This window comes from Scyliorhinus canicula, chromosome 6 (assembly GCF_902713615.1).
Source record: "Scyliorhinus canicula chromosome 6, sScyCan1.1, whole genome shotgun sequence".
Classification (NCBI taxonomy): Eukaryota; Metazoa; Chordata; class Chondrichthyes; order Carcharhiniformes; family Scyliorhinidae; genus Scyliorhinus; species Scyliorhinus canicula.
Genome location: NC_052151.1, coordinates 94679056 through 94692107, shown reverse-complemented (window position 1 = coordinate 94692107; position 13052 = coordinate 94679056). Strand labels below are relative to the sequence as shown.

General features: G+C 45.8%; 1 protein-coding gene across 9 annotated transcripts in view; it reads left to right on the top strand.

The window, feature by feature from the left end:
* fam184ab (family with sequence similarity 184 member Ab) overlaps positions 1 to 13052 on the top strand; it is a 286418-nt gene that overhangs the window by 246969 nt on the left and 26397 nt on the right. For 6 of the 9 annotated variants that reach the window (XM_038799695.1, XM_038799689.1, XM_038799694.1 and 3 more), the window contains 2 exons: positions 1475 to 1579; positions 1769 to 1977. In XM_038799695.1, coding sequence (XP_038655623.1) covers positions 1475 to 1579; positions 1769 to 1977 — 314 coding nt within the window. Of the gene's footprint in view, positions 1 to 1474; positions 1580 to 1768; positions 1978 to 11388; positions 11466 to 13052 lie in introns of all 9 variants that reach the window. The other 3 variants (XM_038799691.1, XM_038799692.1, XM_038799693.1) reach the window with 2 other exon arrangements.

Here is a 13052-nt window from a genome sequence, read left to right as displayed (position 1 = left end):
ACTACCGCCGAGGCGCCCCTCACACTCCTCCCCACCCAAACCCCCGCGCCCGGCGCCCGGCGCCCACACGCCTGCAGGTTCACTGCCCGTGCTCCACGCCCCCAAGCCTATGGGTTTCCGCCGCTCCCCATCACCAGTCGAACCAGTCGGGTACGAAGCTCAGACCGAATCACCCCCGGAGTCCGCCATGGTACCCTCGCTGACCGCCACCACCCAGCCACCAGAAGACGCTGCAACCCCGGTGCATCGTAGATCTCAGAGGACGACTCGACCGCCGGACCGACTCAATTTGTAGACCCATACCCCCCGCAGGACTTGATTTTTTTACAGGGGGTGAATGTGGTGAATCACAATCCTAGTAATTCACACTGTGTTATATTGTATGTGTTGTGTCTCTGTCAGCTCGGTACATGAGCAGTTGCGCGTCTCTGCCCATAGGGAGAGATGGTTCCGCCCATGGCTCCTCCCACAAACTGGAAGTATAAAGATCTGCAGTTGTGAGCCTGCTGCCAGTTCATCTTGTCGCAGGCAGGCTCAGTTGTAAGACTATTAAAACCACTGTTCACTTCCAACCACGTGTCTTGTGAATTGATGGTCACATCAGGTGCTCTTTCCAAGAGCCGGTGCAGACTCGATGGGCCAAATGGCCTCCTTCTGCACTGTAAATTCTATGAAAACTGTTGTGACTTCTAGGGTCAGGTCATAGACTGGTAGTTCTGTGAAGAGTGACTCACACCCTTACTTCCCAAAAAATCGGCAACACCTGTAATGTACGAGCCAGTAGTGTGATGGAACCTTTCTTTCCTGGATTGGAGCAGTTTTATTAATATTCTAGATTTTAAACACCATCCAAGACAAGAGGTGGAATTAGAATGGGTGGATAGTTTTTTTTTTTTCTTTTTTCAACCAGCACAGACACAATGGAGTGGCTTTTTCAGACTCTGGTACTAGTGGGATGTTCTGGTCCCGTCAATGTCAACGGGGATTTAAATGAATCACTGCATATTCCATAGGGAAATCTGCTGCAACGGGGCCGGAAAGTCTTGCTGGGTGGGCTGATTGGCTGTGCTGTAACTTTTCTCTGGTTTTATGGTTCTAAAAAAGTCTACTTCATTAGCAGTGTATCCACAAACTTAAAACATGTAGTCCCTGCTTTGGCTGCCTTTCCTTAAGTTAGCTGGGCCCGAAACTCTGTTTTTCTAAAGCACTTCCATCTCTTTCTCTCTCTCTCTCTTTTTTCTCCCCTCCCCCTCCCCCCCGCCCCAGACTATATTAAACATTCTAACATTTGAATTGGCCAAGCTTTTAGTCACCTGCCCTAATATCTCCTCCTTTGTCTTAATGCCATGTTTTGAGTATTTAAGCTCTTGTGTAGCACCTTGGAATATTGTACTATGTTAAAAGATATTACAGCAAGATTTAACGGAATTGTTACAGAATCCATATTTTAATATTTGATAATTATTTTTAACAGGATGACAAAAAATTTTACCAGCTGGAGCTGGTGAACAGAGAAACAAATTTCAACAAGGTTTTTAATGCTAGCCCTAATGTCGGAGTCATCAATCCTCTAGCTAAGGTTTGTTTCATAGAAGTATTTATTTTGTAATCTGCTTAGTATCCTGTAGTTGCCTACAGTTTGTGTTTACTATGTTCAAGGTGAATAGCTTTGATCATCTATATTCACACTGTAGATTTATTAAATAAATTAATGATGAACTTACTTTGGAATTAATATTTTTGTTAAATTTTCTTGTTTCTATTGCAGCAGAAGAAAAAGAATGATAAAATTGCAAATCGCTTTGTCAGTGCCCCAAATCTAAGTGCGTTGGAATCTGCAGCAGGGGGAAATGGACAACATCAGCAGCACAACCGCCTGGAGCCAATTCCAAATTCCCCTGTTCATGATATTGGGTTCAATAGCAACAAGCCTCTACCCCAGCCAGTAGCTCCAAAAGAGGCAAAAAGGTTTCTGAGGTGAGCATCCACCTCCGGGTTTATGGCATGAAGAGACATTGAGTAATCTAGGTCATTATTTCCGAGACTTTAGAAGAATGAGAGATGATTTCATTGGAACATATAAAATTCTTAAGGGGCTTGACAGGGTAGATGCTGTGAGAATGTTTAGCCTGGCTGCCTTAAACTGGGGGGGGGGGGGGGGGGGGGGGGTCACAGGCTCCAATTAAGGTTTGACAATTTAGAATGGAGGTAAGGAGAAATGTCTTTGCAAAGAGTTTTTGAATCTTTGGAATTCTCAACCTCAGAGTCATGTAGATGCTCAATTGTTCAGTACGTTCAAGATAGGGATGGTTCACTTTTTGGATGCCAAGGGGATCCAAGAATATGGGAATAGTGCAAAAAGGTGGAATTGAGGTGGAAGTTCTTCCATAGTCTTCGTGAATAGTGGAGCAAGCTCCTATGTCTTTGGTTCATAGAGGTAATGGTACATATTGGCCATGACCTAAAACCATGCTTTTATGATTCAACATTCAAGACAAGATTAGACCAGTCTTTAGAATGGATCAGTTGCTGATTTTAGGCTCACATTTGCTTCCCTTTAGTTCTGAAATTTGTACGTATATTTGAGATTAATCTTACAGCTTCCTTCATTGATATTGTTACTTTGATAGTCTAATAGTAACCACATTTAATTTTAAATTGCTTTCTGTTAAACCATTATTTGAGTAGTTCTGATTTATATGCTGATTTTTTTTCCTCTTTAATTATTACCCCTTCTATTTACAGTGGCTAGTATTTCAAGTGTAATCAACACGAATTAGCATAAAATAATGTTTGTTCTATTTTATAAATTTGACAATTTTCCAATTTTTAAGATGAACTACCTTTTTCGTTTGGATAATCTTTTTGTTACTAAGCAGGGCTTTGAATTTTCAATGATGAGATTATGCTGGAATTTTTAACTTCTGAAAGCTGTTCAGACATTTTATCTATATTGATGATCATAATCCTACGCAGTTTCAAACAGTAGATAGTGTTTCTGTGGACACTTTTAAAAATCCACAAAATAGCATGAAAGACCATAATAATTGCACATGCTGATAAAAAAAAATCACCATTGAAATTGTGGCATGTGCCATGACTGTATTCCTGAGGACCAGTGCAATGCTAGCAACATCCATATTTTTCACGACTGCAATGACTGGCTGTATGCAACACCACTCCATTTTAGTGAGACCCAGGGAGAATTCTCCGCTTGTGAGACTACCTTCTCTTGCCAGGGTAGAATGGCTTCTGGTCTATGCTGGCGCTAGGAGTGGTGCCCAGCAACAATTCATTCTCCGAAATGTATACATGGCGGGGAAATCCCAGGATTCCGTTCAGAATGCCGCTGTCGGCCCACCATTGTGAGTGGACGGCCTGATACCGAGGTCCACTGGTTGGCCACTCTCGCCGCCACTACCCCACCCCACCCCCCTCCATAACGCCCATCCTTGCCCCCCTCTTCTGCTGTGCTTTGGCTTTCTATGAAGTAACAGCTGCTTCTGCAGCGAGACAGGTAAGCTAAAAAGCAGTGACTTTTCACAGTTTCTGCCTGGACTGCTCTTTGGATTGGATTTGGATTTTGTTTATTGTCACGTGTACCAAGGTGCAGAAAAATACTTTTAACTGTGCCTTGGTACAAGTGACAATAAACAAAATCCAAATCCAATCCAAAGAGCAGTCCAGGCAGAAACAGTGAAAAATCATTGCTTTTTAGCTGCTGCCTCCAACAGAAGTGTAGAAAGCAGCTGTTACTTCATAGAAAGCCAAAACATATCACAAAGCTTTTACCCTCCCTCAGATGCTTTGATCTGCGAGACCTATATTAACTTTCAAAGAGAAATAGCTTTTGGTAGGCTGTAACTGACAGCCAAGTGTCTGGATTGTTTATTTTCATCTCCCTTCATGCTTGACAGCAGAAAGCACTTAAGTGGGCTTGATGAGGTTATGACCTGTCAATCACAGTGACATGAAAATTGTGGTTAGCTTTGCAGCAGGGGCAGGGTGGCATGGTGACACAGTGGATAGCACTGCTGCCTAATGGGGCTGAGGACCTGGGATCAATCCTGACCCTGGTCACTGTCCATGTGGCGTTTTCACATACTCCCGTGTCTGCGTGAGTGTCACCCCCACAACCCAAAGATGTGCAGGGTAGGTGAATTGGGCATGCTAAATTGCCCAAAAAAGATTGGGCACTTTAAATTTATTTAAAAAAAGCTTTGCAGCAGGGTACTGGAGATGCATTCAAGAGTGAAGGGAGATGAAAATAAACAAACTAAACATCTGGCAATCTGGAGCCATTACCCTGTGAATTGCAACCTACTAAAAGTTATTTCTCTTTGATATGGGGTGTGTCTGATGTGGGTGTCTCTGACATGGGGGCTTTCTGATGTGGGGAGCTGTGGGGGTGGGGTGAACAGAATTTGCATTCTGGGGAGGCCTCTGATGGAATTTGGGGCACTTACTTTACATACTTCGCCCTTGACCGACCGACTAGGGCCATGCTGACAGATACTTGCAACAATCAACGTCCGCATGAATCCCAGCCAAGAGGGCCGGAGTATCACCGAGGCATGGGGAATTGGGTATCCCACTTGTCAATTGGATGCAAATGGGTTCAAATGACCCATTTGCAGCCTCGTGTTGGTGCATGGCATGTAGCTCGCTGCCGTCGCTGGCTGGGAACTCAAGACCATAAGACATAGAAGCAGAATTAGGCAACTAGGCCCATCAAGTCTGCTCTGCTATTCAATCATGGCTGATATTTTTCCCATCCCCATTCTCCTGCCTTCTCCCCATAACCTCTGATCGCCTTATTAACCAAGAACCTATCTATCTGTCTCAAAGACACTCAAGCAACAGAACAGCACCAATCCTGGTTTCTGTGCAATTTTCCGCAACACCCCCCCCCCCCCCCCCCCCCCCCCACCGCAGTGCTCATCATTTGTGGTGCCTCGAGCCTTACCATTCTGGTGCAGTTTGTATTCTTTGCTGGATCACTGGGCGCGAATCTCCGGAAACAAAGTGTGGTAGCAAGCAGGATTTGCTGCGAGCTTCCCAGCGTTCGGCCTAGTGAGGCCGGCAACGCAATTCAACATTAATTGGTCCACTTAACAAGGCCTCACGGGCTTCTCACCGCAAATGAAGGCTCGCAGGCTGATTGCCAGCTCCCACTAATAAGGTCGAGCAGCACTTAAGCAGCACTTGCTCATCCAACCCCAGCCAGCTCACAACAATGGTGCCCAGGAGACCAGCCCCAGGATTCAGGGACGCTGACCTGGGTAGGCTTCTAGACGCAATGGATGCCAGGAGGGATGTCCTGTTACCCCTAGGGTACGGAGGGTGAGGTATAGGCGAATCAGTGCTGCCTGGGACAAGGTGGCGGCAGGGGTGAGCTCGGGGTGTGTGACCAGGAGGACTGGGCTCCAGTGTCGAAAAAGATCAACGACTTACACCGGGCAGCACGAGTGCACAGACACCTACACCCCTCACCCCCCGCAAGGAGGCATCCACCTCTCCAACTCCCCATTCTTCACTCCACCCCCCTCACCCTTCAACCCTTTCTTCACCCCCCTCCCCACCACAGTGAACCATGTGTGTGGCTACCAATATCCCATCTGTGTCTCCTCAGGAAAAGCTCTCCCATTAGCATTGGGAGAGGGCCCAGACTGGCGGTGGGGTGCCGGACTTGAGAATCCTCACCTCCTTCGAGTAGCGTGCCCAGGAGGTGACTGGGTTGGCCGAGGACAGACAGGGAGGTTGGTGGATGCTCAGAGGTGAGGAACCACTGGGCTCCATCTGGAGGACCTGTCAAACGTGAGTTGTTATTGCCTTACTGACTGATCCATCCCTCCCACTGACCACATGTCCATTCTCCAACAGGCCCTTCAGCCGATGGCGCCGGCCCATCCCGGGCGGCGCACACTCCAGTCTCCCAGGAGACCACCTCGGAGGAGAGCTCTGAGGATGCCACTGTTATAGTCGTGGCACAGCTGTCATCCTCACCCTCCATCAGTGCAGATACGCACACCTTGGTGGGACATATTAGTGGACAGGAAGCGGGGGCACCACACAGTCACTGATGCGCATCAGGTGAAGGCAGGAACCCCCAGGCTAGACAGCAGTTGGAGGTCTGCAGGATCCCAGGACCCAGCTGGGTCCCAGCCTGATGCTGAGCTTGTGGTATAGAGTTACCCTTCAACTCCGCCTTCAACACCATTATCCCAACAAGACTAATAACCAAACGCTGCAATCTTGGAATTGACCCCTCCTTGTGCAGCTGGATTTTTGACTTCCTCACCAACAGACCGCAATCTGTCAGGCGAGGCAACAGCACCTCCTCCACAATAGTCTTAAACACCTGGGCCCCGCAAGGATGTGTGCTCACTCCTCTGCTGTACTCCCTATACACATAGAACTGTGTGGCAAGATTTAACTCCAACTCAATCTATATGTTTGCGGATGATATAACTGTGGTGGGCCGTATCTCAAACAACGACGAATCAGACTACAGGAGGGAGATAAATCACTTTGTTGCATGGTGTACCGAAAACAACCTCTCTCTAAATGTTGGAAAGACCAAGGAACTGATCATCGGCTTCAGGAAGCGTAGCACGACACACACTCCCGTCTGCATCAATGGCACCGAAGTGGAGATAGTCGATAGCTTTAATGTCCTGGGGGTCACCATCACCAACAGTCTGCCCTGGTCCACTCACATTGATGCAACAGTCAAGAAAGCCCAACAAAGTCTCTCCTTCCTATAGAAGCTAAAGAAATTTGACATGTCTGCATCGAATCTCTCAAATTTCTACAGATGTGCGACAGAGAGCATCCTACCCAGCTGCATCACAACCTGGTATGGCAACTGCTCGGTCCAAGATCCTAAGAAACTGTAGAGTGTGGTGAACTCAGCCCAATGCATCACACAAGCTTGCCACCCTCACATTGATTCTGGATACACCTCCTGCTGCCTCAGGAAGGCAGACAGCATTATCAACGACCCCTTCCTCCCAGACATTACCTTCTTCCAGACCCTTCCATCAGGCAGAAGGTTCAGAAGTCTGAAGACCCACACATCCAGACATAGGAACAGCTTCTTCCCCACAGCTACAAGACTCCTCAACGACTCCTCCTCGGAATGTTCCGTGTAAGAACACTTCACGACGCCGGTGTTGCTCATGTATTTGCTTTGTTTGGCCCCTTCTTCCGCACTGTAACCAATCATTGTTTGTCGATGTACCATTTGTCAATATACTCTGTTGATTATTCTCTTTGTCTACTATGTACATACTGTGTGTGTTCCCTCGGCCGCAGAAAAATACTTTTCACTGTTCTTCGGTGCATGTGACAATAAATCAAATCAAATCAAACCCGGAGCTGATGGAGATGATGGGGAGCAGCCGGAATATTCAGAGGGGGATGTCAGCGTTATCCCAACAGATCCATAGCCATTTGGAGGCTACGGCACAGGAGATATCACCAGCAATGAGTGACAGCAAAGGCAACACTGGCGACCATCTGATTCACCACGTGAAGATGTCCAAGGTGTCGCACACCCGGTGACAACCATGGCTGAGGGTCTCGGCAGAATGTCCGACTCACTGGGGGATGTCACCTAGTACCAGGGTGAGTTTGATGAGGTGGTGCGGCACATGTCCCACTCTCAGATGGGCATGGCCGAGGCACTGCAGAGCATAGAACATAGAACGATACAGCGCAGTACAGGCCCTTCGGCCCACGATGTTGCACCGACATGGGAAGTCAAAAACTAAAGGCCATCTAACCTACACTATGCCATTATCATCCATATGCTTATCCAATAAACTTTTAAATGCCCTCAATGTTGGCGAGTTCACTACTGTTGCAGGTAGGGCATTCCACGGCCTCACCACTCTTTGCGTAAAAAACCTACCTGTGACGTCTGTCCTATATCTATTATCCCTCAATTTAAGGCTATGTCCCCTCGTGCTAGCCACCTCCATCCGCGGGAGAAGGCTCTCACTGTCCACCCTATCTAACCCTCTGATCATTTTGTATGCCTCTATTAAGTCACCTCTTAACCTTCTTCTCTCTAACGAAAACAACCTCAAGTCCATCAGCCTTTCCTCATAAGATTTTCCCTCCATACCAGGCAACATCCTGGTAAATCTCCTCTGCACCCGTTCCAAAGCTTCCACGTCCTTCCTATAATGAGGCGACCAGAACTGTACGCAATACTCCAAATGCGGCCGTACCAGAGTTTTGTACAGCTGCAACATGACCTCATGGCTCCGGAACTCAATCCCTCTACCACTAAAGGCCAACACACCATAGGCTTTCTTCATAACCCTATCAACCTGGGTGGCAACTTTCAGGGATCTATGTACATGGACACCGAGATCCCTCTGCTCATCCACACTGCCAAGAATTTTACCATTAGCCAAATATTCCGCATTCCTGTTTTTCTTTCCAAAGTGAATCACCTCACACTTCTCTACATTGAACTCCATTTGCCACCTCTCAGCCCAGCTCTGCAGCTTATCTATGTCCCTCTGTAACCTGCAACATCCTTCCACACTGTCTACAACTCCACCGACTTTAGTGTCGTCTGCAAATTTACTCACCCAACCTTCTGTGCCCTCCTCTAGGTCATTTATAAAAATGACAAACAGTAATGGCCCCAGAACAGATCCTTGTGGTACGCCACTCGTAACTGAACTCCATTCTGAACATTTGCCATCAACCACCACCCTCTGTCTTCTTTCAACTAGCCAATTTCTGATCCACATCTCTAAATCACCCTCAATCTCCAGCCTCCGTATTTTCTGCAATAGCCGACCGTGGGGAACCTTATCAAACGCTTTACTGAAATCCATATACACCACATCAACTGCTCTACCCTCGTCTACCTGTTCAGTCACCTTCTCAAAGAACGCGATAAGGTTTGTGAGGCATGACCTACCCTTCACAAAACCATGCTGACTATCCCTAATCATATTATTCCTATCTAGACGATTATAAATCGTATCTCTTATAATCCTCTCCAAGACTTTACCCACAACAGACGTGAGGCTCACCGGCCTATAGTTACCGGGGTTATCTCTACTCCCCTTCTTGAACAAAGGGACCACATTTGCTACCCTCGAGTCCTCTGGCACTATTCCTGTACCCAATGATGACATAAAAATCAAAGCCAAAGGCTCAGCAATCTCTTCCCTGGCTTCCCAGAGAATCCTAGGATAAATCCCATCAGGCCCCGGGGACTTATCTATTTTCACCTTGTCCAGAATTGCCAACACTGCTTCCCTACGCACCTCAATGCCATCTATTCTAATAGCCTGGGTCTCAGCATTCTCCTCCACAACATTATCTTTTTCCTGAGTGAATACTGACGAAAAGTATTAATTTAGTAAGTATTCATTTAGCATATCCCAATTACTGAAGCGTATCGCCGAGTGGGACAACACAATGGGGAACCGCCAGGGCTGGTAGAGCCAGATGATGCAGGGGCAGCCCAGGCCAGCTGTCCCTCCACCCCAGGGCCCTATGGGCACCGAACAGAAGGGTGGGGGGTGGGGGGGGGGCACTGACTGCCATCCCAGCCCGTCCCATGGAGTGGCGACAGTGGCCACCAGTTCTCCGGCGTACCACCCCTCTGATGAGGCAGTGTCTCGAAGTCTGCCCACGGGACAGGGCAGCACGGCTGTGCATGTGGCGCTGGCAAGTGAGCCGGGGCCCTCCGGTCTCAGAGGAAGTCCACCAGGGGCATCGAAGGCCACGGAACGAGATAAGCACCATTGGGAGAGTGGGGACTTGTATTACACAATAAATACCTTTGTGCACAACCACTATGATGCCTCTGTCACTTGCTTCAGCAATGCGGACTGAGCTCCGAACCCTTGGCCCATCTCTCCAGGCATCTCCCCTCTCCCTATGGCACTCACCCACCCACCCTCTGGCTGTGGACATGGCCCCGGAGCTGTGTCCCATCTCTGGTGTTAGCTGCTGACTGCTGTGGTGTTGCCTCCCGCAATGTTCAGGCATCGTGGTCTCATTGGGACGTTAGGCAATGACTTCCACATGCTACAAGGCCTGCCCACCCACGGGAATCCATTTGGGATGTGTGAAGTGCTTACTTAACCATGATTCCCAATTCCTTATTAGGAATAGGGCCAGATGGCCAGAGGCCTTGGCAGTCTGTGTGGGTTATGTGTAACTGGGGAAGACTGCCAGGGACAAGGGACTCCGAGGAACAGGTACACAACATCCAGGGGTTGGCATGGTGGTGCTGCGCAGGATTGTCCCCGGTTCCCCCCCCAGCGCCTCCCACCCTCCCATGGCGGCTCACCCCAGCGGAGGGTCCCCTCCCCCAAACGATGATCCCCCAACCCCTGCCAAGCACAGGGACGGCAATCCTCGTGTCCCTGGTTATTTGCGTGTGAGCAAAGATGGCTCCCCACAGAAGACCTCCGCCAGGTTCGCGTGTTTCAAAAGGAGTACTGATAGCGGCAGCGAGAGCACTGGCTGGGGAGGCCGATGAATGACAGGAGGCCGTTGGATATGGGCGGCTCTCATTAATTGTATGGAAATAGGGTTTTAAGTGGTGATAATTGATTTCTCGCCACGCTAAGGTGAGATCTCGATTTTGCTACAGGAGCGGACCGGTAACATCGCAAACTGTTTGGCGCCTGGTGCGGTTCTCCTTTTTGGCCTCTCCCGCTATTCACATGCCTCGATTCGCTTGAGCGAGAGCACAACGAGGCCTGAGAATTACACTCACTGTCTTTTATTTTGATTCGTTTACCTGAAGAACTGAAAATGGCGAATTAGAAAAAACAACTGACTGTTAAAGATTAAATCAGTTGAGACATTTTATCAAGTTGGCAGTGCATTTCAAATGTAAAACCATTCCAAATTTGTACCTAAATTGACATTCGCAGTTTCAATTTAAAAAAAGTATTAACAGAAATACTGGTGCATTGGGTTTCAATGAGAGCTGGTTCTGTTCTTTGCTCACATATATTTTAATTCTGCATTTTGTGTAACCTTACATCTATGTTTGTACAATACTGTCACTGGCCACAGCATGAAATATGAAATATATTGCCTTTTGCTCTTAGTATCATCATAAACATGTACCAAGTAATTATGAAGTGACTTTTCAGGCATCATAGGTGATGCATTGTAGCTTAATTTGCTGGTTTGATACATATAGAAAAACATCCCATACATTCAGCATAAATGTGAATACAGCCAAGCTTGACAGAGACACTTTAGAAACGAAATGCACAGTACCTGGTCTCTCTCACATTGTTACCATTGAGTGTTAAATGAGATGTGACTAACACATGGTTAATTGAAAGACATGTGTCTTTGAGAACGAGTTATTGTTTGTTGTTTTTCCAGCAGGAAGGATGGCTACTTGGAGGTGTGAAGCATGCTGTAGCATAGATATGTGCTAATGGATCTCCTGTCAGAGAATGGTTGGTGCATGTGTTGCAAGAAAATGTGATTTGTTATTGAAGAGGTTAAATACAGGCTGCTCAGAACTTCCTGATAACTAATGGACTAGATCCATTTGGATATCTTTTGTAGAACATGTGGCAATTTTGACTCTCCAGATAGTATACTTACAGATAGTATGTTATGTTTAAAAGAAAGACAATGCAAGTTATGAACAGCGTAAGGTACATCATTGAACGAATGACATCAGACTTTTTCCAGCCCATTTTCTGATAAACTTTTTTAAACCTGAAATTATAAGGTGTATATAGTTCCTCTTCTAAAATTTTATTTCAGGTTTCAGATCATTTCTTTGTATCAATTGTTAACTGTAGCCTTGAGCCCAGTGGCTTATGTAAATGCTCTTCAGCCATTAACTACAGTTTCCACAGCCAAATATTTTAAATTGTCAACTTAATTCCATGAATTTGAAATCAAGTGATTATAATGTGGCCAAATTGAAAATGATCATCAAAAACCTGAGCGCTGAAACATATTGTAAATAATTAGTCTATACAAATTATACAATTATACAAATTATTGGAGCTGCTACACCAGTTTTTTCAAAATATTTTTATTCAATTTTTTGATAAATACATAATAATGAAACAGTAAACCAAATAAAAACAGCAATACCCGCACCCCCCAATCCCCCCAAAACCCTCCCCCAATAGCTGACAGTGACCAGCTAAAGGGCTGCCATCTTCTGTAGAACCCCTCAATACGACACCAGTTTTTAAAGTTTACATATGCTTATTTTTTACTATATTTGAAAGCAGAAAAAGGAATTTTGCAGCCTTACCTGGAAGCATTCATACATCTTTGAGTGCTTTCACTTTATTTGCTGTTTTATATTTATCTTTTGCCATTGATTTGTGGATTGGTATTATTTTAAGTTGTTTGTTGTAATGACTTACTGTAAATGGATCTTGCTTTAGATAGCTACTACTTGATGTAAAACATGCACTTTTTAAAGTATACATTTTTTATTTTAATAAATACATTCTACAAACCGGCTGTTGTTCTGTTTCTGTGGTTGTCGCATGTTAACCGCAGCATGTTGGTGCCACTAATGAAACATTATTTACACCCATTCATAGTATGGAGAGTTTTTAAACTAACCTGCATGTTATCTATAATTTTGCATTTTTATGTTGCATTTTGTGTAAGTTTTCTGTAGTTTAAAATTATGATATAGCATAGTTCAGCAAGTTTTGGTTCTATGTTTTTTTTATTTGTAATTTGCATTATTGTATGGACGATATCTTGCAGAAATAGGCTGTTCAGCTAATGCCACACTGTCTTACACATGAACAGTAACAGGTCACAAGGATTTGAAACTCTGCTTTCTCCCTTCACTGATGCTGCCAGTTCTGCTGAGTTTATCCAGCGTTTCTGTTTTAATTTATGATTTCCAGCACCCGCTATATTTTGCAGTGATTTAACTTTAATCCCATGTCCCATCTGCCCATAATATTTACTCCCTTCCCTTCAATTTAACTTGTTGGTTAGAACTTTGATGGAAAAATAGTAGCATTTTCATGATGCATGCCATTATTAAAGTGAAA